The sequence below is a fragment of the Salmo salar genome, chromosome 14 (genome assembly GCF_965601325.2).
Source record: "Salmo salar chromosome 14, fSalSal1, whole genome shotgun sequence".
Taxonomy (NCBI): Eukaryota; Metazoa; Chordata; class Actinopteri; order Salmoniformes; family Salmonidae; genus Salmo; species Salmo salar.
Genome location: NC_138304.1, coordinates 4,497,155 through 4,521,431, shown reverse-complemented (window position 1 = coordinate 4,521,431; position 24,277 = coordinate 4,497,155). Strand labels below are relative to the sequence as shown.

The following is a 24,277-nucleotide window of genomic DNA, read 5'->3' as shown; positions in this document are numbered from 1 at the left end:
CCCCGGAACACTCCAGCAGGGAAACTCCTTCCCCTTCCCGTGCCTCAGCGTCCCTGGTCTCATCTGTCCATTGATTTTGTCACTGATCTCCTCTCTTCTAATGGTTATGCCACCATTTTTGTGATAGTAGACAGATTCAAAATCATGCTGTTTCATCCCTCTCTCTGGTCTCTCTACCGCTATCCAGGTCGCTGAGGCACTGTTCCAGCAGGTCTTCCGGCACTACGGCCTTCCTGAGAATATCGTCTCCGATCGTGGCCCCCAATGCAAATCTACGAATAAAGCATTTGTGTTTAGTGAGTCTGCCAGATCAGAGGCAGTAGGGATGACCAGGGATGTTCTCTTGATAAGTGTGTGAATTGGACAACTTTCCTGTGCTGCTAAGCATTCAGGGAAAATGTATGGAGTAAAAAGTACATCATTTTCTTTAGGAATGTAGTGAAGTAAAAGTTGTCAAAAATATAAATAGTAAAGTAAAGAACAGATACTCAAAAAAACTACTTAATAGTACTTTAACGTATTTTTACTTAAGGACTTTACACCACTGTGTGTAGGAAGGTGACAAAAATGACACTACAAAATATAGAAACGGTCAAGGGGTGTGAATACTTTCTGAAGGCGCTGTATAGGTATTTTCATATTTTTTACTTTCTTTGCTTTAGACCCACAGGGAAGGGGTGGTATGGGGAGGGTTTTCTCTGATCGCCGGGAGGGTGGATCTATGTACTTTTTGAATATTATTGCCTGTGATCTGAACCCCTCAAAAAACAAAAAAAGTTGGTCACCCCCCAAAAATATTGTCCATTGTTCATTAATTGATCTGATGTCATCATTGTCTAAATGTCCTGAACCATAGGCAATAAAATAATAACAAAGTCCAATGTTCAGCAATCATAATAATAATCATATTTTTTTCCTTTTACCCAATTGAGGGGTTGTCCTCATCATTGTCTTATGGTGAGGGCCGGATTGTGCATGGATAGCATACCTGAATATTGAGCCAGTCAAATTGGGGTTAGCCCAGATCTGTCGGCTTGTCCCCTTGTGTGTTGGCTTGATGTGCTTCTCAAATAAGTATTGAGCCTCCTTGGCAGTCGAAAACGTTTGTGTTGTATTCTGGAAAGTCAAGATGAGTCGCATCTCAGGTTTAGCTTGCGTATCTGTGATCTCACCTAGTTGTAGGTCGCCCTCTGTTTCAGCAGTTCGGCACTCAGGACTGGGTAGATGCTGATCCTCTTCAAAGCCACCAATTCCGCTGCGAGGCGAACAATTTGCCATTAGACTTCAAAACTGTGGATTCGTACAATCATACACCGAGCTCCGTTGTGGATAGGACTCGTGCGGTGAGCAATGTTAATCAGCGGCATGGGACCAAGCTTTTCCTGCCCAAACAGTTCATATAAAAGATTTTGCTCATGAAGGAAGTTGGGTTTCCCGCTTCCACACCAGTTTCAAGTCCTGTGACCCGCATTTTGAAATTACGGGAATTATGTCTGAGTGATTCTGTTATCTTTTTTACTCCCCTTCTAGCTTAGTTTGCGCTGTGTCCTTGTCATGGAGTCGCACCTCTGTCACACTGGCCACTGTTTCCAAACTGTCCACTTTAGTTGAGTAAGCAGTGCAGATATTCATTTACTGGTTTTAATTGCTGAAGGCTGAGGCAATTTCCTCACAAACAATCTCTTGGATAGTAGCGGGTGTTGTCGGGTGTTGAGAGTCGCCATGTTCCCACAGGGGAATTGTGGACGGAAAGATTATGTTAGCTGCTGGAGTGAAACAGAATTGCTAATTGCTAGTTGTAATACTGTTAAAATCCCACACCTTAATATGGTGTTATGGGTTGACAATTATTTAACAAGAAGTCGGTTATAGTTATTTTCTGCAAGGCAATAAAGACAGGTTGAAGCTCAGAAATAACCCAGTCAGCCGCGTGGGCAATAGCATACACAACAGTGTCTTCTACATAAATGAATAAAGTGGAATAATCAAATCCAACCCCAGTTAGCACACAAACACACACATGCAGAAACTGCAAATAGCCCACCTATCCAGCTCTTCCACCCTCCTCCTCCTCTTATCCTCCTCCATCATCTTCCTCTCATCCAGGAGTTGGCAGTAGACCTTTCGTCCCAACTGGCCCCTCAGGCATTTCTGGAAGGTGAGAGCGGCCCAGCGCAGGAGCAAGAACTTCCGCCTCCAATAAAACGCCCTGTAGTTCTTCTGAATGACCACAATGCACTGCAGCAGCTTCCTGTACTGCTTCCTGTGGAGTGACATCAATGAAAAGGAAATCGATATAGCTCGTCTTAGAATCGTATCTGTTAGTGTGTTCTCATCTTGGAATAGCTAAACATCACAATAGGTATTCAGTAAGTATGTATGCATAATCATATATACAATTACTGACAAGTGTGTAACAGGGAAGTGGTCCCCCCCAGGGTCTGACTTTGGCCCAATCGTTTCCCCCGAAGAGGCTGTGTGTAGAGAAGGGGGTAGCTGCATCCCAATATGGCGACTGAAGTATGGGAGAGTGGGTGTGTCGAAAGGAAAGTATTTTTTTTTATTTTACCTCTATTTTACCTGGGAAGACATATTGAGACCTAGGTCTCTTTTTCAAATGTGCCCTGCACAAATATACACATTATACACAGTAGTGGGCATGTGGAAAGGAGTGGGTGTGTCGAAAGGAAAGTAGTGGACATGTGAAAAGGAGTGGGTGTGTCGAAAGGAAAGTAGTGGGCGTGTGGAAAGGAGTGGGTGTGTCGAAAGGAAAGTAGTGGGCGTGTGGAAAGGAGTGGGTGTGTCAAAAGGAAAGTAGTGGGCGTGTGGAAAGGAGTGGGTGTGTCGAAAGGAAAGTAGTGGGCATGTGAAAAGGAGTGGGTGTGTCGAAAGGAAAGTAGTGGGCGTGTGGAAAGGAGTGGGTGTGTCGAAAGGAAAGTAGTGGGCATGTGAAAAGGAGTGGGTGTGTCGAAAGGAAAGTAGTGGGCGTGTGAAAAGGAGTGGGTGTGTGGAAAGGAAAGTAGTGGGCATGTGAAAAGGAGTGGGTGTGTCGAAAGGAAAGTAGTGGGCGTGTGGAAAGGAGTGGGTGTGTCGAAAGGAAAGTAGTGGGCATGTGAAAAGGAGTGGGTGTGTCGAAAGGAAAGTAGTGGGCGTGTGAAAGGGAGTGGGTGTGTCGAAAGGAAAGTAGTGGGCATGTGAAAGGGAGTGGGTGTGTCGAAAGGAAAGTAGTGGGCGTGTGGAAAGGAGTGGGTGTGTCAAAAGGAAAGTAGTGGGCATGTGGAAAGGAGTGGGTGTGTCGAAAGGAAAGTAGTGGGCGTGTGGAAAGGAGTGGGTGTGTCGAAAGGAAAGTAGTGGGCGTGTGGAAAGGAGTGGGTGTGTCAAAAGGAAAGTAGTGGGCATGTGGAAAGGAGTGGGTGTGTCGAAAGGAAAGTAGTGGGCATGTGAAAAGGAGTGGGTGTGTCGAAAGGAAAGTAGTGGGCATGTGAAAAGGAGTGGGTGTGTCGAAAGGAAAGTAGTGGGCGTGTGAAAAGGAGTGGGTGTGTGGAAAGGAAAGTAGTGGGCATGTGAAAAGGAGTGGGTGTGTCGAAAGGAAAGTAGTGGGCATGTGAAAAGGAGTGGGTGTGTCGAAAGCGCTCTGCTTTTGGTATGACGGTTTTGATTGAACAGTTTTTTTCCCTTCTTCTGTTTCTTACCATGCAACTACCGTACATTGAGCTACCATACCGCGAGAGTTTGGACTTATGTTTTTAAGCCAGAGGATGCCTGAGTTGCATGATTTTATTTCAAGTCGGATAGCAGTCTAAACAAGAAATAACTGTTAGCCATCTAGACCAGGGGTGCACAATTAGAATTCAAAGAGGTGCAATGACTAACATTTTCTCCCCCCAAAGGTCCAAACCATTAAAATGTCTAACGTGCGCTATGATTTGGGGGCATATGTAGTTCTTGAACAGTACTGTGCAAAAGTTTTAGGCAGGTGTGAAAAAAGGCTGTAAAGTACGAATGCTTTCAAAAATAGACATGTTAATAGATTATATTTATCAATTAACAAAATGCAAAGTGAGTGAACAGAAGAAAAATCTACATCAAATCAATATTTGGTGTGACCACTCTTTGCCTTCAAAACTGCATCAATTCTCCTAGGTACTGTCTCTCCCACTTCACTTCTCCATCGCTCTTCTTTAGTGAGAGAAATAGGCTTTTGCTTGCCATGCCAGTAATTTGAACCTTGGCTGGAATGGAGTCAGTGCCATTCTCATATGTAGGTGCTCATTGGTGAGTCTAGAACAGTACTTACTGTTAATGATGTTCATAGTGGAGAAAGAAGACTCACAACTGTATGTGGAGCCAAACATGGTCAAGGTGTGTAGTTCTACTTTGGTTAGACCAGGGAACACAGTCTCAGACACAGCCTGCAGCCAGAAAGGGTCATGATCAGTTAGTTGAAAGTGCTCTCTTAGTGCAACATTTGCTTGCAGATCAATCAGTTCCATCTGTAGAGATCCAGCATGTGCCCACTTGAAGGTCTGTGTCACATCCTTTGAAAATCCCCTGACATCGGTGATGAGGAATGGATTCTCAATTAGGAGAAGGAGCTGCTTTCCAAGGCTGAAGCTACAAAGCGATTTCTGAAGTTTCCAATCAGATTATCTATGAAGTCAATATGAGGAGAAACATCTCTCTCACCCTGAATCTGTTCCTGCACTTTTGGGAAGTGTGCACAGTCTCCTTGAAGATCTTCCTTTCCTCTGGAAACTGGTGGAACCCATCCAACTTGAAGTAGCTGGAGCAGTTTTGCCTTGAAGAATGGGCAAAAATCCCAGCGGCTAGATGTGCCAAGCTTATAGAGACATACCCCAAGAGACTTGCAGCTGTAATTGCTGCAAAAGGTTGCTCTACAAAGTATTGACTTTTTTTTGTCTTATTTGTTGTTTGTTTCACAATAAAAAATATGTTGCATCTTCAAAGTGGTAGGAATGTTGTGCAAATCAAATGATACAAACAACCAAAAAAATCCCATTTTAATTCCAGGTTATAAGGCAACAAAATAGGAAAAATGCCAAGGGGTGTGAACATTTTCGCAAGCCACTGTATATGTCCTTTCCTCTTGTATGTGTCTCGAGTGATGTTACACCTAACAGGTCTTCACAGAATTCCTTCTTCTTCCCTGTGTGGTAAAATCTAACATACACCAGAAGCTGGGCATTATCACTCACAGCAGTAGATTCATTAACAGCTAATGCTATGCATGGTGCACTCCGAATAGCTTCATCAAGCTGTGTTAATACATCCTCTGTCAGTATTTCTTGCTGTTGTTGTACGTGACATTGGGATTTGCTTGATCTTTTCACACAGCTCGTCTTTTTTGTTACCGTCAAGTAAAGTTTCAGCAACAGCTTTCATGCACTCCATCACCACTCCCCCGTCAGTAAATGGCTTTTGGTGTTGACCCAAAATCCAAGCTATTTTTAGTGAACATTCGTTTGCACGTTGTTGGGCAGTGAATGCAAGGGAGGGGACTCTGGTGGATCGATCATATTGGGCTTTGAGTTAGTTTATTTTGCGTGCCCTCACCTCAGACTGCTGTTGATATGTTTGCTCAAAAGATTTGTGCTTTGTCCCGTAGGGGCGCTTCACGTTGGAACTTTTTATTGGAGCCACGGTCTCTGAACATATCAGGCAGAGCGGTTTGACACTCGCTGCAGGAAGGACAAAGGCATATTTGTCTGTCCACTCCTCTTTGAAAGCTCAATTTTCTGTATCGACTTTTCTGATTTTTGCACAGGCCACTCTATAATTTCTCCTCTCGCTTCCGCTTTTGCTTCTCTCATTGTCTCTCTCTCTCTGACAACATCAGTCTCCTAACATGCATTGTAAACATTTGCTTTGATTGGCTGAGTTTCGTGAAGTGATTTAAATAACGCACGTGATTGGACAACACACAGTAGAATGGGGCGCTGTCTAGAACCTTCCCAGCTGCGCTGAGCCAGCTCAGTATGTGTACATTGAAAAAAAGGGTTGCTTCATCAGTATTTAATTTAACAATTATTTCTGAGAAATGTGTCGAGGTCCAGATAGAACCTTCACTCGGTCCGGACTCGGACCGAGGTCCGCCAATTGTGCACCTCTGATCTAGACCATCTTAAAGGACCACGTAGCTACCGCCGGAAACACGACCATGCTACCCAGTAGGAAGCACTTCAAGTCGGCTGAGCACTGGTGGCCTATTATGGACTTGTAGTTCGGCCCAATCAGCCACGCAAAACGATCTGGAGTGGCAACAAATCAGGCCAGTTAGCTGATTCGCTTTCCATACACCCACTCCTTTCGACACACCCACTCACCCATAGTCCAGTCACCATATTGGGCTGCAGCTACCCATACTTGTGTGTGTGTGCGCTGTATGGCATATGCCTATCAGGGTTGTGGTCAATTCAGCATCCAATTAGTCAATTTTGGAAATGAATCTCAAATGTAAATTCATACACTGAAAAAAGATTATGGTCAGCAATTTTCGATTCGTGAATTTCATAACTTAAACCAAAATGACCTCAAACCTGGTGAACATACAGGATATGTGGCATGTTTACCTGGCCATGTAGCCCATGACGTGAGCCTGGATGACCATGGCTGCTTTTAGCACCTCCAACTCTCGCTGCTTCTCCAACCTGTGCTCCAGAGACTCCCGTAGAAACACCTGTGGGGGGATAGACAGGGAGGAAAGAGAGGAAGGGGGATACAGTAAAGGAGAAGAAGGTTACCAAGGGATCCATTTCAAATAAATACATTTGCCTGCAATTTGATCAAACCGACACTACATAATAGATTTACATTATATTACAAATGTACTTTTTTGTACTGTACATAGTACATTTACATTACATTTAAGTCATTTAGCAGACGCTCTTATCCAGAGCGACTTACAAATTGGTGCATTCACCTTATGATATCCAGTGGAACAACCACTTTACAATAGTGCATCTAAATGGTTTTGGGCTCTTTGCAAATACCAGGTACACTCCTAATAGGCAGATAGTTCCAGTTTTCTGAATGAACAAGTATTATTGTAAACAGTGATGTTTGATTGAATCCAACTCTCTGTATAGTCTATGTCATTCCATTTCTTTGAACACGTGGAACAGTATAGCTAGACAATCAACGGCTATTCTGCCTGAGAATATGCTCAAAATAAATTGTAATCCACTACAAATATGTAAGCCAACAACTTCAGAAACCCACTCACATACAGCTAAAACCAATTTAAAACCCAACACAAAAGAACGACACAGCCCAACACACCACAATGTTCATCAAATCAATTATTCACTCTTTTGTTCGAGTCTCACTCTTTTGTTCAAACTGCGGGAGCCACCGTTAAAGGCTGCAAAATAATGAAGGCAAGGGATTTAGTGGCTCAGTTTCTGAATGGTCTAATCTACAGGCAGTCCGACCGCCCTTTTTAAGACCCAAGCTGTCTTCCATTTCTATAGGGAAACCAGGCTCAATTGTGGGCCTTGAGGTTAAGCCAATTAGAGACTGTAGAAATGTAGATGTGGGATGTTGTCTCAAGTGAATCGATGGAGAAATGTCAGAATTACAGGGGTATTGCTGAACAGGTTGTCTTGGCTTTATCCTGTCGAATGATATAGGAGGGGACATTAAACAAGATATTGAGATATAGGATAGAATGTCTCATCAATGCATGTTAGGTAACACTGTACATTAAGTTGCCAGTATGACTATGTAACTACACAGTAATAACTGTACATGAATGTTATTCAAATCAGATTGTATTTGTCACATGCTCCGTAAACAACAGGTGTAGACTAACAGTGAAATGCTTACTTACGGGCCCTTACAAACAATGCACAGAGAAAGATAATTGAGAAATAATAGAAAAGCAAAAACACGTAATAATAAATACACAATGAGTAACGATAACTTAATGTGAAGGGGTACGAGGTAATCGAGGTAGATATGTACATATACCTAGGAATAAATCCAATAGAATTTGTCACGTGCCAAATACAACAGCTGTAGAGTTTTATTGTTTTTTTAGGTACTTTTTACCCCTTTTTCTCCCCAATTTCGTGATATCCAATTGGTAGTTCCAGTCTGGTCCCATGGGACTTGGGAGAGGCGAAGGTCATGGGTGTCGCAACCGGCTGTGGCACAGCCCAGAATCGAACCCGGGTCCCGAGTGGCTCAGCCTTAGACCGCTGCACCACTCGGGAGGCATAGGTGTAGACTTTTCTGAGAAATTCTTAGTTACAAGCCCTTAACCAACAATGCAGTTTTAAGAAAATAGGGTTAAGAAAATATTTACTAAATAAACTAAAGTAAAAAAAAAAAGTTACAATAAAATAACAATAACGAGGCTTTATAAAGGGGGTTCATGTAATGTAGGTAGGGGTAAAGTGATTAAGCATAGATAATAAACAGCAGGTAGCAGTAGTGTAAAAACAAAAGGGGGGGGGGGGGGGGGGGGTGTCAACGCAAATAGTCCGGGTGACCATTTGATTAATTGTTCAACAGTCTTGTGACTTGGGGGTCGAAGCTGTTAAGAAGCCTTTTGGACTTAAACTTGGCACTCCGGTACCACTTGCTGTGCGGTAGCAGAGAGAACAGTCTATGACTTGGGTGACTGGAGTCTTTGACAATTTTTGGGGCCTTCCTCTGACCACCTAGTATAGAGATCCTGGATGGCAGGAAGCTTGGTCCCAGTGATGTACTGGGCCGTACGCACTACCCTCTGTTGTGTCTTACGGTCGGAGGCCGAGCAGTTACCATACCAGGCAGTGATGCAACCAGTCAGGATGCTCTCTGGTGCAGCTGTAGAACTTTTTGAGGATCTGGGGACCCATGCCAAATCTTTTCAGTCTCCTGAGGGGGAATAGGCATTGTCATGCCTTCTTCATGACTGTCTAGGTGTGTTTGGACCATGATAGTTTGTTGTTGATGTGGACACCGGAGTGACAATAGAGTGACTAGGCAGCATTATAGATAATAAATGATAGAAGCAGCATGTGATGACTCAAAAAAGTTAGTGCAAAAAGGGGGTCAATGCAGGTAGTCCCAGTAGCTATTTGGGTATCTATTTAGCTTACTATTTAGCAGTCTTATGGCTTGGGGGTGGAAGCTGTTCAGGGTCCTGTTGGTTCCACACTTGGTACTACGTAATTACATTGTAATAAGGTTGTAGCGCTATCAGTTATTTCACAATTGGAACAAGGAATGTGTAATTACACATCCACTTGCTGAAGGTTTTTCCACATGTGTAATTACTGATGTTATTCCACATTTTCTGGTTCCACTAAGTAACTAATGTTTTGTAATTACATGAAAGTCACCTATGAATTACCATGTTAATAACGCAAACCAAAATCTGACCTTACATGCAACTTAATGTAAAGTGAAGTGACATGTTTTATTACTTTGTGGTTACAATGTAACAACCTTTGCAGACAGTAGGAAACCAGGAGAAATAAGGAGAACATTTTTCAGTTTGACATTTCTTTAATGGATTTGACAAAGAATAATATTCTAACCATTCAAATTCTATAACTATTGGTACTATTTTACTAGTTAGTAAAATTTACTAACATAGGGTGGTAAAGCTAGCTAGATAGTTAGCATTTTCCCATTTTTCACTAATGTAGCTAGCTAGTGGAACACTGTCACAATGTCAACAGTTTCCCAACTCGGTCAATTAACTTTACAAGATCGTCATAAAATGTCATAAAATGTATTAAACATTCTTGACGGGCTCGTCCCGTATGCGGGACGGACATCCAGCGAAAAATCCTAGCCCCATTAGCATAACGAAATGTAATATTTTTTTTTTTCAAATATAGGACTATGTTATATCGTTTTATAGATACACCTCTCCTGAATCGAACCACGTTGTCCGATTTCAAAAAGGCTTTACAGCAAAAGCAAAACATTAGATTATGTTAGAGGAGTATATCGTAAAAGTAGCCACATAGCCATTTTCCGACCAACCACATGCATCACAAATAACCAAAAAACAGCTAAATGCAGCACTAACCTTTGACAATCTTCATCAGATGACACTCCTAGGACATCATGTTACACAATACATGCATTCTTTTGTTCGATAAAGTTCATATTTATATATAAAAACAGCATTTTACATCGGCGCGTGACGTTGACTAACTATTTTCCCTCAAATGCATCCGGTGAAACAGCATTACAGGCCTCACACTGTCAACGGACTGAGCCTCGATCAGAAGGACTCAGGCCCCGATCAAAATCTAGCAAAGCGTTCTTCTATATGACTACTTTAGCTACATTGGTAAAAAATTGTGAAATGCTAGCTATCTAGGCTGTGGATTGTGATCTGAGGAATGTTGTCCCAGTCCTCTTCAATGACTGTGCGAAGTTTCTGGATATTGGCAGGAACTCGAAGACGCTGTCGTACACGTAGATCCAGAACATCCCAAACATGCTCAATCGGTGACATCTCTTCTGAGTATACAGGCCATGGAAGAACTGGGACATTTTCATCTTCCAGGAATTGTGTCCCCTCTTTCCACTGGGATTCTCTGCCTCTAACCCTTTTACAGGGGCTGAGTCACTGGCTTACTGGTGTTCTTCCATGCCGTCCATGGGAGGGGTGCGTCACTTGAGTGGGTTGAGTCACTGACGTGGTCTTCCTGTCTGAGTTGGCGCCCCCCCTTGGGTTGTGCCATGGCGGAGATCGTTGTGGGCTATACTCAGCCTTGTCTTAGGACGGTAAGTTGGTGGTTGGAGACATCCCTCTAGTGGTGTGGGGGCTGTGCTTTGGCAAAGTGGGTGGGGTTATATCCTGCCTGTTTGGCCCTGTCCGGGGGTATCATCGGATGGGGCCACAGTGTCTTCTGATCCCTCCTGTCTCAGCCTCCAGTATTTATGCTGCAGTAGTTTATGTGTCGGGGGGCTAGGGTCAGTCTGTTACATCTGGAGTATTTCTCTTGTCTTATCCGGTGTCCTGTGTGAATTTAAATATGCTCTCTCTAATTCTCTCTTTCTGTCTTTCTCTCGGAGGACCTGAGCCCTAGGACCATGCCTCAGGACTACCTGGTATGATGACTCCGTGCTGTCCCCAGTCCACCTGGCCGTGCTGCTGCTCCAGTTTCAACTGTTCTGCCTGCGGCTATGGAACCCTGACCTGCTAACCGGATGTGCTTGTTGCACCCTCGACAACTACTATGATTATTATTATTTGACCATGCTGGTCATTTATGAACATTTTAACATCTTGACCATGTTCTGTTATAATATCCACCCTGCACAGCCAGAAGAGGACTGGCCACCCCTCATAGCCTGGTTCCTCTCTAGGTTTCTTCCTAGGTTTTTGGCCTTTCTAGGGAGTTTTTCCTAGGGAGTTTTTCCTAGCCACCGTGCTTCTTTCACATGCTTTGCTTGCTGTTTGGGGTTTTAGGCTGGGTTTCTGTACAGCACTTTGAGATATCAGCTGATGTACGAAGGGCTATATAAATACATTTGATTTGATTTGATTTACATGTCCTTGCGACATGGGGCCGTGCATTATCATGCTGAAACATGAGGCGATGGATGCTAATTAATGGCATGACAACGGGCCTCAGGATCTCGTCACGGTATCTCTGTGCATTCAAATTGCCAGTGATAAAATGCAATTGTGTTCGTTGTCCGTAGCTTATGCCTGCCTATACCATAACTCCACTGCCACCATGGGGCACTCTGTTCACAACGTTGACATCAGCAAACCGCTCGCCCACACGACGCCATACACGCTGTCTGCCATCTGCCCGATACAGTTGAAACCCGGATTCATCCATGAAGAGCACACTTCTCCAGCATGCCAGTGGCCATCGAAGGTGAGCATTTGCCCACTGAAGTCAGTTATGACGCCGAACTGCAGTCAGGTCAAGACCCTTGTGAGGATGACAAGCATGCAGATGAGCTTCCCTGAGACGGTTCCTGACAGTTTGTGTAGAAATTCTTTGGTTGTGCTAACCCACAGTTTCATCAGCTGTCCGGGTGGCTGGTCTCATACGATCACGCAGGTGAAGAAGCCGGTAGTGGAGATCCTGGGCTGTCGTGGTTAAACTTGGTCTACGGTTGAGAGGCCGATTGGACGTAGTGCCAAATTCTCTAAAATGACATTGGAGGCAGCTTATGGTAGCTAAATTAACATTACATTCTCTGTCAACAGCTCTGGTGGACAGTCCTGCAGTCAGCATGCCAATTGCATGTTCCCTCAAAACTTGAAACATCTGTAGCATTGTGTTGTGTGACAAAACTGCACATTTTAGAGTATACTTTTATTGTCCCCAACACAAGGTGCACCTGTGTAATTATCATGCTGTTTAATCAGCTTCTTGATTTGCCACACCAATCAGGTGGATGGATTGGTGTGGCAAACAAATGTGTGCACAAAATCTGAGAGAAATAAGCTTTTTGTTTTTCTGGAATATTTCTGGAATCTTTTATTTCAGCTCATGGGACCAACACTTTACATGTTGCCTTTATATATTTTTTCTGTATAGTTAGGACTTTTTTTAACAGATTGCCTTGCGTCTAAATTTGGGAATTTAATTTGAATGGTTTGAACATGAATCTTTGTCTAATCCATTAAAGAAAAGTCAAACAGAAATATTTATCCTGTCTCCTTATTTATCCTGGTTAGCCAATTGTCTGAAAAGGTAATATTTCACGAGGGTGATCTAACCAAGGAAACACTGATATACTGTAGGTACACACAAACAGATCTATGTGCACAGACACACTCTCTCACACACTCTCTTTCTCTCTCTCTCACTTTCTATTGAATTCTATAATTCAAATCCCTTTGAATCCTTACTATGTTAAGGATACACTGTATCCTAGGTTATACCATATCTAGCACGTTTCCCTTTTCTATGTTTCCTTGCCTAAAACATGGTAAAACATTTCTGCAACATAAAGGGAGGGGCCTATAGTCACTAGTTAGCTTGTCATGTTCCCTGCGAACAACGAATGCAGCTAAACCGAATTTCTAGGCTAAAACAATGTTGGCCAGGTCATCTCTCACCTTGGTCTTCCCCAGCTCCCATTCTGCACTGGTGCCGTCGTAGAGGTGGAGTAACTGGATGCACCATCCCCTTGGGTCTTCTGGTGTAGACACAGTCTTCATTAATACCTTGTACCTAAGAAAGGGATGGGACCGAATGGAATGTTAGCGTATACATGGCTCGGAATCAATTGGTCATAATACGCTAAATATGTCAAAATATAAACATTCACGCTGTCAGTTTTCGGGACATGAAACATTGTTGCAGTTCCAAGCAAAGAGAGAGGGTGTGATAGTTAATTTAAAGTAAATATGTGAATTGTTTTCGCCCCACCGTTAGCCAAGTTAGCTTCCTAGCTAGCTGGAGTTACTTACATATTCTTCACAGTGTTTCTACACTTCTTTGCTAGCTACCATAAAGTTGCATCATGCCTCCCAAAAGGACACTGTGGCTCCAGTTATTTTTTACATTTTTTACAATTGTGATGTATCCATTTTCATAATGTATTAAAATCTTCGGATGTAACTCGTAGGAGAACGTACTGTATTGTAAAATAATTGATAGTCAAGTGGAAGGAAAACAGCATACAATCGTCTCAGATAGGGCTGTGGCGGTCATGACATTTTGTCAGCCAGTGATTGTCATTCAAATAACTGCCTCACGGTAATTGACCGTTAATTAAGATAAACACATTTAGTATCTCCTGCTTCCATGCATAGCCTACAATCCACTGATGCGAACCTTTGGAACATCTACATTTTAAAAAGTCTAATAAATTCATTTAATATAGCCTACACCATCACAATAAACCCATTATTTATTTTAGGCAGGTCTAAATGAACATTATGATATGAAGAAAATGTTGCATATTTCAGAAGAACAGAATAGCATATTCTGGGGCCTCCCAATAGGCGCAGTGGTCTAAGGCACTGCATTGCAGTGTTGCGGTGTCATTACAGCCGGTGGTTTGATCCCAGGCTGTGTCATTACAGGCCATTACCGGGAGTCCCAAAGGGTGGCCCACAATTGGCCCAGCGTCATCCGGGTTAGGGGAGGGTTTGGCCGGGGGGGGGGGGGCTTTGCTTGGCTCATCGCGCTCGGGCACCTGCAGTTGGCTTCTGGGTTAAGTGAGCGGGTGTTAAGAAGCACGGTTTCGGAGGATGCACAACTCGACCTTCGCCTCTCCCGGGCCCATTAGGGAGATGCATTGATGAGACAAGATCGTGATCAAATTGGGGAGAAAAAGGGGGTAAAAATAAGTTAGGACCTGACCTGGCTATGCCATATGGCTGTGGGTTACACTAGTTCATTTAGTAGGCAAGATTTGCTTCTAATTCCTGTGGCATATTATTTATTATAGTGAGAACAATACAATTGAACATAACTGAATAAAATAGAAAGGATATTTTTCCGCTAACGATTTTGCGGCTATTGTGTTGAGCAGTTAACAAGCAAACAGGCCCTCTTATATCATGTAATTTCCTGTCACGAACATTCTCAACTCCTATCGCTGGATGCCGCTCGGGCCTGATGGATGTTTCCACGCCTTGTCATCTGTCCCTATCCGAATGGACTGTGCTACCTGGAACTTGCCTGCCAAGGAAGTCATCTCCATCAGCTTCTCCTCATCCTCCATCTTGTAGTGAAGTAGATGGAGAACAGCAAGAAGATTGTTCCAGTCAGCGCTGGTCCCATGTCACAAGTCGTGGAAACCGACGGCAGCGGCATGCTGCTAAGCAGACGGGAGTGACTTCGAGAGGTTCGGAGCAGATTGACATAAGGGATAGCTTTGCTGCACTGGTGCCTGATCTACCTGCCCCATCAATGCTGGGATTGCCTGTGTCTGCAACGGCGGTACTGACTCCAACTACAGTGACTACAGCAGCGGCTTCGTCGTCGAGTTCGGCTCCTTTCCCTCTCTCTGGATCTGACGGGGCACTGCCTGCTGTGGGAGATCTGGACCAATCGCCGAGAGCAGCGGGCGTACACTATCTTGCTTCAACAAATTGTGTGAGGGTTAGGAATGAGCGGATTTATCCTTTCCCTGTTCCGGCCGTTGTATTGTTCAGTTCAATGGTAAGAAATGTCTCAGTCCCAGGAGCAAAATCTTTGTGCTGTCCAGGAGCACGAGTACATGACATCAATCAGCTGCTACCAAACATTTTAAACCAGCATCAGGAAATTGAGTCTATCATAGTTAATGTGGGATTCAATGGCATTATGAAGGGCAGCTCAGAACAGCTGAAGTGTCACGTCCTGACCAGTAAAGGGGTTATTTGTTATTGTAGTTTGGTCAGGACGTGGCAGGGGGTATTTGTTTTATGTGGTTCGGCCTGGTTGTGTTTATAGGAGGGTGTTTGATTTATTATTCTGGGGTTTTGGGCACTGTTCTATGTTTATGTATTTCTATGTTTAGTCTAGTCATTTGTATTTCTATGTTTAGTTTATTGGGAGTTGGACTCTCAATTGGAGGCAGGTGTTTTCTAGTTGCCTCTGATTGAGGGTCCTATAAATAGGTATGTGTTTGTATTAGTATTTTGTGGGAGATTGTGCTGGGTATAGCTTTGTTGCCTTACCGGCCTGTTATTCGTCGTTGTGTTTTTTGTATACGTGTTGTTTTTGGTTTTTCCTTCTTTGTCCGTTTAATAAAAAAGATGAGTGTACATTTCACCGCTGCGTCTTGGTCCACTTTACCCTACGACAACCGTGACATGAAGATGGGTTTTAAAAAACGTATTGGGTCACTGCTTGACACCAACAAACACCCCATAATATCTGGCCCTTGCCCTCCTTAAATCATGGCATTGAATGTTTCAGCAGACGTTTAGCCCTCCATAACTGGCTACGAGACTGTTGCAGCTCTGTGGGTGTAACATTTATTGACAATGTTGATACCTTCTGGAAACAAAGCTCGTATTATAAGGAGGATGGGATCCACCCAAATCATTTGTGTTCCTGGATCCTTTCACAGCATTATAAGGCTGCGTTGAGACAATTACTTATCAATGACCCATGCCCAGCTCAGTTAATCCCTACCATTGTCACTAAGTTGTCATAATGCTTCAGCAATAGTACATTATCCCAGGGGCATTGGAGGACACAATGTAAGTAGCCTAATTTATATACCTCTTACTGCCCTGAATGTCTCTGCCGATTCCACAGCTATTGTGTGCAGTAATCATGTGCCTATGAATTAGATGTATACTGTTAGCACTGAGGTGGTGTGCCCTAGTAGGAAGTCCACTGAGTGAAGCTCACCCTGCACTAACATTAATAACATGAGCATTTCTACTTCTGCTAAGCTTCCCAGTAAAGCAATGAAAACAGTCAAACATCCCAGAAAAGTGCTAACATATGTAGCCTAAGAAACAAGGTTAATGAAGTCAATAACTTCCTAGTAACAGATTACATTCATATTCTGACTATCTCTGAAACTAGATAATACCTTTGATGATATAGTGGTAGCAATACATGGTTATAACATCGACAGAAAATACAGAAATACCAATGGGGACGGTGTTGGGGTCTATATTAAGAACCACATTCCTGTAAAGCTTAGAGAGGATCTCATGTTAAATATTGTTCAATTAATATGGCTACAGGTTCATCTGCCTCACCTAAAGCCCATTCTGGTGGAAAGCTGCTATAGATCACCAAGTGCTAACAGTCAGTATCTGGATAAATGTGTGAAATGCTCGATAATGTATGTGATGTCAACAGAGAGGTATATTTTCTTGGTGATTTCAATATTGACTGGCTTTCATCAAGCTGCTCACTCAAGAAAAAACTTCAACCTGTAACCAGTGCCTGCAACCTGGTTCAGATTATCAGTCAACCTACGAGGGTAGTTACCAACAGCACAGGAATGAAATAGTCAACATGCATTGATTACATCTCTACTAATGCTGCAGACATTTTCTTTAAAGCAGTATTCAAATCCATTGGATGTTGTGGTCACAATATAATAGCCATATCTAGGAAAACTAAAGTTCCAAAGTCTGGGCCTAATATAGTGTATAAGAGGTCATACAATACATTTTGTAGTGATTCTTATGTTGATGATGTAAATAATATTTGCTGGTCTGTGGTGTGTAATGAGGAGCAACCAGACGCTGCACTTCACACATTTATAAAATTGCTTATTCCAGTTACTAATAAGCATGCACTCATTAATTAAGAAAATGACTGTAAAAACGGTTAAATCCCCTTTGATTGATGAGGAACTGAAAAATTGTATGGTTGAGAGGGATGAGGCAAAAGGAATGGTAAATAAGTCTGGCAGCACAACCGATTGGCAAACGTATTGCAAATTGAGAAATCTTGTGACTAAACTGAATAAAAAGAAGAAGAAACCATACTATGAAACAAAGATAAATGATATAAAGAATGATATTAAAAAGCTTTGGAGCACCTTAAATGACATTTTGGGGAAAAAAGCGAACTCAGCTCCATCATTCATTGAATCAGATGGATCATTCATGTCACGACTTCCGCTGAGGTCAGCTCCTCTCCTTGTTCGGGTGGCGTTCTGCGGTCGACGTCACCGGTCTTCTAGCCATCGCCGCTCCACTTTTCATTGTTCCATGTGTTTTGTCTTGTTTCCCCGCACACCTGGTTTACATTTCCTATCAGGCTACATATATATTCCCTCCCCAGGTCTTTGTGTGGAATTATTTTGTTACGTGTTTTGTGTGACGCGCCAGGCTGGTTTTTCCCCAGGTACCGTGTTTAACCCGAAGTATGTTTAATTGTTAAACATTTGCATCTTTGTGACTGTTGTCGCGCTTTTCACTTTTGCCATTGGCTGGAGGTTTTTTGATGCAGTTGCGTCCGTCTGTTGTTGCTTCTGCCAAATAAAGTGTACCAAATAAAGCCTGATCACAACTCTCTGCCATCCTGCACCTGACTTCTATACCAGTAGCGCACAACCTGACAATTCATCAAAAAACCGACTGAATGAATGATTTATTATTTGTCAAGATTTGCAAACTTAGGCATGACATGCCAGCAACAAACGCTGACACAACATATCCAAGTATATCTGACCAAATAATGAAAGACAAGAATTGTAATTTTGAATTCCATAAAGTGAGTGTGGAAAAGATGAAAAAAATATTGTTGTCAATCAACAATGACAAGCCACCAGGGTCTGACAACTTGGATGGAAAATTACTGATGATATTGTCACTATTTGCCATATTTTCAATACTAGAAAGTGTGTGCCCTCAGGCCTGGAGGAAAGCAAAAGTCATTCCGCTACCCAGGAATAGTAAAGCCCCCTTTACTGGCTCAAATAGCTGACCAATCAGCCTGTTACCAACCCTTAGTAAACGTTTGGGAAAAAATGTGTTTGACCAGATACAATGCTATTTCACAGTAGACAAATTGACAGCAGACTTTCAATGATAAAGGGACAATAGAGTGCTGAGTACAGGCCATTAGCAACTGGCCGTTAGCAAGTTTGGTAGGCTACTAATGACAATCAGAAGCATCAGAGCACAGTTTTGGAGAACCCTAGTTACCGTGACTCAACAGTCATGTGGAATTTGACTGTGGTCATGACTCCTGACTGTCGGTGTGGCGGTAATATGGTCACCATAACAGCCCTAGTCTCAGAGTAGGAGTGCTGATTTAGGATCAGTTTAGCCTTTTAGATAACTTGAATAAGAATAACATGACAGGGGAGAGCTGATCCTAGATCAGCACTTCTACTATAAAACACTTGAACACATACGGCCCCAGCTCTGTACTCACCTGGTACAGAAGTCTTGGAATGGTCTCCTGATGGGGAAGCCTGTACGGCGGATCTTTACCGTCTCCAGCATCCCTGAGTATCTGAGCTGGTTCAGCACCACCGTCTGGTCAAACTGCTCAGGCATCTGAGGGCAGGAACGTGGACGGAAATAAGTAATACTGCGGTGGTTGCTTGGGCACAAAATGGCAGCCACATCGCATCACTCAGGCGGGTGCTGTACATACTGTTTTGGTGTGTTCTTTTGACATTAGACATTAGTAGTGCAGCAGATGAGCTGGCACACACAGTGCAGAGTGAAACCTTGAACCCAGTCGCTATTAGTTATGTAAATATAACCTAGTATTGACAAACTGAAATGATTTGGTGCAGTCGTACTTATGTAACTTTTCCTCGATAAGTCGTTCCATCAGATGACGTGATACTTGTACAGTGCTTTTTATAACACCATTGTCACAGGCAATACATCAGATGTCATTAGGCAACTGGAAAACCAGTTTTCATATTTGTGTGTTAAGAAAATACATACGTTTAGTTTGAGACCACTAGAGACTCAGCCCTGACTTCTTAACAAATGTCATAAATTGAACAAGTTGAGATGACATAACTGATGATGTCTACAACCCTCACACAGCCCCTATTGTAAATCCTCCATTCATACTCTCATACGATGCATATCTTTCATTCATGAATCTAAGCCCTTTAACACAAAACACGCACGTGCACACAGGCATATCTGTCATTTACAAATCAAAGCCCTTTAACTTGCTTGACCATTTAGAGACGTCTCCACCAGCAACAGATACGAAAGCATTGGGGGAAGGAAGGGGAGTATGTGAGCGAAAGCCTAGTGGAAGTCATTATGTGGTACCCCTCACCCTTAACCTCAGTGGGCGTAGGGGTTTTCAATAAGAGGGCGCTTTCATACCCCATGTATTGCCCCTTTTATTTCAATTTCATTGAAAGGGCAGAGATCTAGATAGACCCATTCTGGCAAAGAGAAGAAGTGATCAGATTCACCAATGGACACAGATTACTGGCTGAATGACGCCCTGTAAGAGCAATAGCCTAAGGGGACACCTTATTAGCATAATTGTATTTGCATAATGAGACGGACTAGCCGTCGTTGTGTCACAAAGCCCCGTGTCATAGGAAGCTGCCGTCTGACCTCTTTCTTTCTTTCTTCTGACTGACTGTCGTTGCCTGGTTTTGACCAACCCAATTGTCTGTATGTCAGATGTGCTACCTCTCTTGGTATATCGCTCTGTCTCTCTTCCATCTGTTTTTAATTCTCAGATTTTAAAAAGCAGTTTGTCGGTCAGACAGCTGCCCTCTCTGTCTCTCTTTTGCGCTCCCGCTCTCTCTTTCTCTGTCACTTTCTGACATTTGAAACATTGCTTGTTTGTCAGAGAGCTGCCTCTGTTGTAGGTCATATGTCTCTTTCCCTCTCTCTATGTTGCAAATTTTACTCTAATAAAGTACTCTTTATTTTTCCTCAGTCTGATTTTAAACCCCACAGCTGTCATTTCAGGAAGCCACAGTGGGCTACTCTCTCTGACATTCAGTTTCTATATCTAAACAGATAGTGAGTATGGGCTCAGGGAGAGCAAGAGCTACACCATGTATATGAAACAACTACTGTAGACCTACGGCATACTCAGAACTAACCCGGTAAAAGGTGCATTCTGTCTCTTTTGTTTTATTCATTCCCTCACTTCGGGCGCTCACACTTTTGCCAAAAGGCAAAAAAGGAATAAAATAAATTCTTATAGACCAGAAGACCCACAACCTCTTTACCAAAAAGTGCAGGGTCAGCCCTTTTGCCCGTCAATTAAAGTTACATATTGCACCTTTAAAAATCTAGTATGTGAATGTAAATCTAGATCCAGAATCTTTCATTCAAAGTTCCCAAACGTTAATCAGTCAATCAATCAATCAATAGGCATGATCACAAACAAGCACAACAGCATCAGCCACGGCCTCTCTCTGAAGGGAACGCATAGTCTGAGAAAGCAAAACCTTATCTCTTCACACCAAATGTCTAACTAAAGACCAAGCTGGTCATTCAGTTGGACAAAAGAGGGTGTGTTCAGGTGGTCATGGGGGTTGGGAACTCTGAGGAAAAAGTCAAATATGGACAAGAGAGAGGAGAATGTCCCCCCTTACAAATCATCATATGTATAGCAACAAAAAGCTGAATTATTAGTATACATACAGTATTATATCAATGATTGTAAATAGAATCAATAAGAGAATCCATCATCTCAGTTGATGAGAATATCAATAGGTATTTTCTCTCTGTAAATAACCAAAGAATCATATCACATCAGCTGATTATCACGTGTCAAACATTGGTAAAATCTAGGTTTGCAAAAAGCATCACACATATAAATTGTGCATTGTTTAAACTAACAGTGTCCCAAAGAGCAGTGCATTTCAAAGGTTCAGAGACGAATAATAGAGTGAGCTGTGGTGACACATCTGTTTGTTTTTAACCGAAATGTCACATTTTTATCAATCTCCTTATCAATTAATTTTGGTCATGCCGTGAGCAAAATCAATGAACTGCAACAGCACAACAAATACACATCTAATAATGACACATAATTGGGAATATCGGAAGAGTTGTCCCTTTCGCCAGCCAATGAAATGGTGTGTCCTCACCAAAAATGCTAGCCCTAGATAATGAATGTGATGGCACAACAATCAATAACTATAGCTAGCAAATGCAACAAGAAACCACTTCGCCATGCCAACACTGAACCGTGCACCTTTCCAGTCTTCCATTTCCACTCCACCACGAAAGCCAATCTTTCAGGTAAAACATACTCCAGTACCACAAACGAAGCCTAATGCACACTAGCCGAGCGATAACACTTTCCATTTAAACTACATTGCCTCTTACCATGCAATGCAGCGTAGTCTCTCATTCCATCTCTAACAATAAGCCAAGAGTTCCGTATCAAGGCAGAGAGATAGGCAGATGACAGAAGTTCCTAAAAGCTGGGTCTCTCTCTCCAACACACACACAAGAATAAACACAAGCAGAGAATGAACAAAGCCTTTTGCCAGCTCCGCTTCTCTTTATGTGTGGGGGCGGTTACCATGGAGATGCGTCCCATGCTGAGGCTAATTTGTATGGGCCACTTGTAGGGACTGTTGGGGAGGGTGGGGAGAAGTGTGTGTGTATCAGTGTGTGTATGTGTGAGTGAACATTTTTGTGCCTGTGTGTGTGTGTGTGTTCTATGTAAGTGCATATGTGTGTGTGCGTGTCTTTGCCTGTGTGTTTGTGTGCGCGCACAGGGGGGAAAGGGAATATTGGACAAAAGCAGTGCACTCCGGAAACAAGAGGAGCGGGCATCCGGGAACAAAAGCTGTTTATTTTCAAACATGGTTTACTCAAGTAGGGCTATGTTCCAATATCCACACTAGCATACCCACGTAGAATGAATCAATGTAATGGCAGGCATTGAAGCCATGGAACATTTTATTTTGCAACGTGACCCAAATGAGTTACCCTCCAGTGCATGCATTGTAATATTGGCTGAAATAGTACTCACACATTACTATTTCATGTTTCAAAACGATTTCTTTATCCAGATTAAGGGTACTGCTATGGAATCCCCTATGGCTCCTAACTATGCTAATTTGTATGTGGGTTACATGGAGAAACAGTCAATTCACTAAGATCTACATGGATATTATGGCGGAGGCGGGCAATGTTTGTTCCCTTGGACTGCAGGTGTTAAGCAGTGAAAACGCTTTTGAATCTGCTGGGGACTCACACTATTAAGTGTACAATCTGCGACATGTTTGCAGATGTCACGGGGAAAGGTCAGATGGATACCTTCATGTGTGAAAAATGTATTGAACTCGATGCAGCTAAAGAAAGGATTATTGAACTGAATAAGGCTTGAACTGAATAAGGATTCTTAGAGTCTATCGCCATCTTTAAATGCTTCCTATCAAAACATCCAAGAGGATTATAATGGGACCTTCCTGGGATATGATCAGTTTCCGCCATTGTACCCCTCGACTAGCCATTGTTCAACTCCAGGTGAGTGTGAATTGATGTGTGTCGGAACCAGAAAGGAGAAGAAGAATCGTTCACGGAGCGCCTGCCTTGTTACCCCGTGTACGGACTTAAGACTCAAATCGCTTTGAGCCCCTGTCCAGTCTGTCTTCTACCGGGGACGTAGATGTTCCTTCCATGGCTGTGAAAGCTACTGTCCTAGTGAATCAACTGCCTGGACCCCTGTGGCCCCCCTCCCCTGGGCCGTGCTCTCTGTCTCAGAGCTCTGTCCCTCTGGCTGTTGCAGGCCTGCACACAGCCGGCGGTTCAGCGGCCTTCCTCTCAGGTAAGTTATGTGGCTCTGGCTTCGCAATCTGCTACGAGGCCGGAACATTCCAGCGATTGTGATAGTTCGATGGTGCACATATATCTGTACCTGGGGCAAGGACTGTGTTTTCCTGGGGCAAAAGTTCAGGATATCACCAGGTTGCTTCCTGAGGCTGTGTGTCAGTCACCGGGGGCTGACACTGTTATAGTTAATGTGGGGTTGAAAGACATTAAGTTGGCTAGATCAGAGCAGCTTAAAAACATATTTTATAGGCCTTGTTAACAAGCTGAAAGACTTAAAGTGTCCGTTCATCTCTGGCCCTCTTCCTCTGCTTGGTCATAGAAGTGGCAGATTCAGTAGACTGCTAGTACTCCTTGACTGGCTGAAAGTCTACTGTCTATACGCAGGCATTACTTTTAGAGACTATTTTCATACCATTTGGAAACAGAAGATACATTTCAGGGATGATGGAATTCACCCAAATCACCTTGGCGCGTGAACACTATCTAATCAGTACAAGGCAGCTCTAAGAAATGGGGTCTTATGGTCTTTTACTAGTCCTGCTATGGCTAGAAAGGTGGGTACCGCCATTAGCACTTTTACTAATTTGCATCGTAAAATGAAGCCACTGCTGTCTCAGGTAACCCCTACTATTATTACGTCTCAACGCCCCCAGCAAACAGTGATAGATAAGCAACATGTAGGGCGGATTGAGGTCAATTTCAACAATTTCATTTTCATTGCTATGCATCCTTTTGTTATGAATAATAGGTTGGCAGGTAATGATCTGGCTTTTATTGACACTGCAGGTGATTTCAAAGCCAAAAATGGTTTGAAATTCATACACCTAAAGGTGGTGGTGTTGCTATCTATACAAAAAGTCACCTTTCTGTGTCTATTTTAAAGGCTACTTCTAGTCCTAAACTATTTTAATTTCTAGTTTAAATCTTCAATTAGGTTCTAATTCTAAAGTAACTCATCTGGGAGTGTACCGCCCTCCCTCCAATAAGAAATGGTTGTTAACTAGTCTCACTGACTTAATAGCTTATTTTCTACTTCTAAAATGTTTGTCAAAGGTGACTTTAACCTGAAACCAACCTGAAACCAAGACAGACTGTTTAAAGGATTTTTGTAATAACCTAAATCTC

General features: G+C 42.9%; 1 protein-coding gene across 2 annotated transcripts in view; it reads right to left on the bottom strand.

Annotated features, from left to right (window-relative positions):
• Window positions 1–24,277, bottom strand: part of myo10 (myosin X) — a 303,162-nt gene that overhangs the window by 40,389 nt on the left and 238,496 nt on the right. Inside the window, exons 20-23 of one of the 2 annotated variants that reach the window (XM_082960691.1) lie at window positions 18,792–18,916; window positions 13,058–13,172; window positions 6,591–6,697; window positions 2,054–2,263 (exon numbers count right to left, since the gene is read on the bottom strand). In XM_082960691.1, the coding sequence (XP_082816817.1) occupies window positions 2,054–2,263; window positions 6,591–6,697; window positions 13,058–13,172; window positions 18,792–18,916 (557 nt within the window). Of the gene's footprint in view, window positions 1–2,044; window positions 2,264–6,590; window positions 6,698–13,057; window positions 13,173–18,791; window positions 18,917–24,277 lie in introns of both variants that reach the window. The other variant, XM_082960690.1, reaches the window with a different exon arrangement.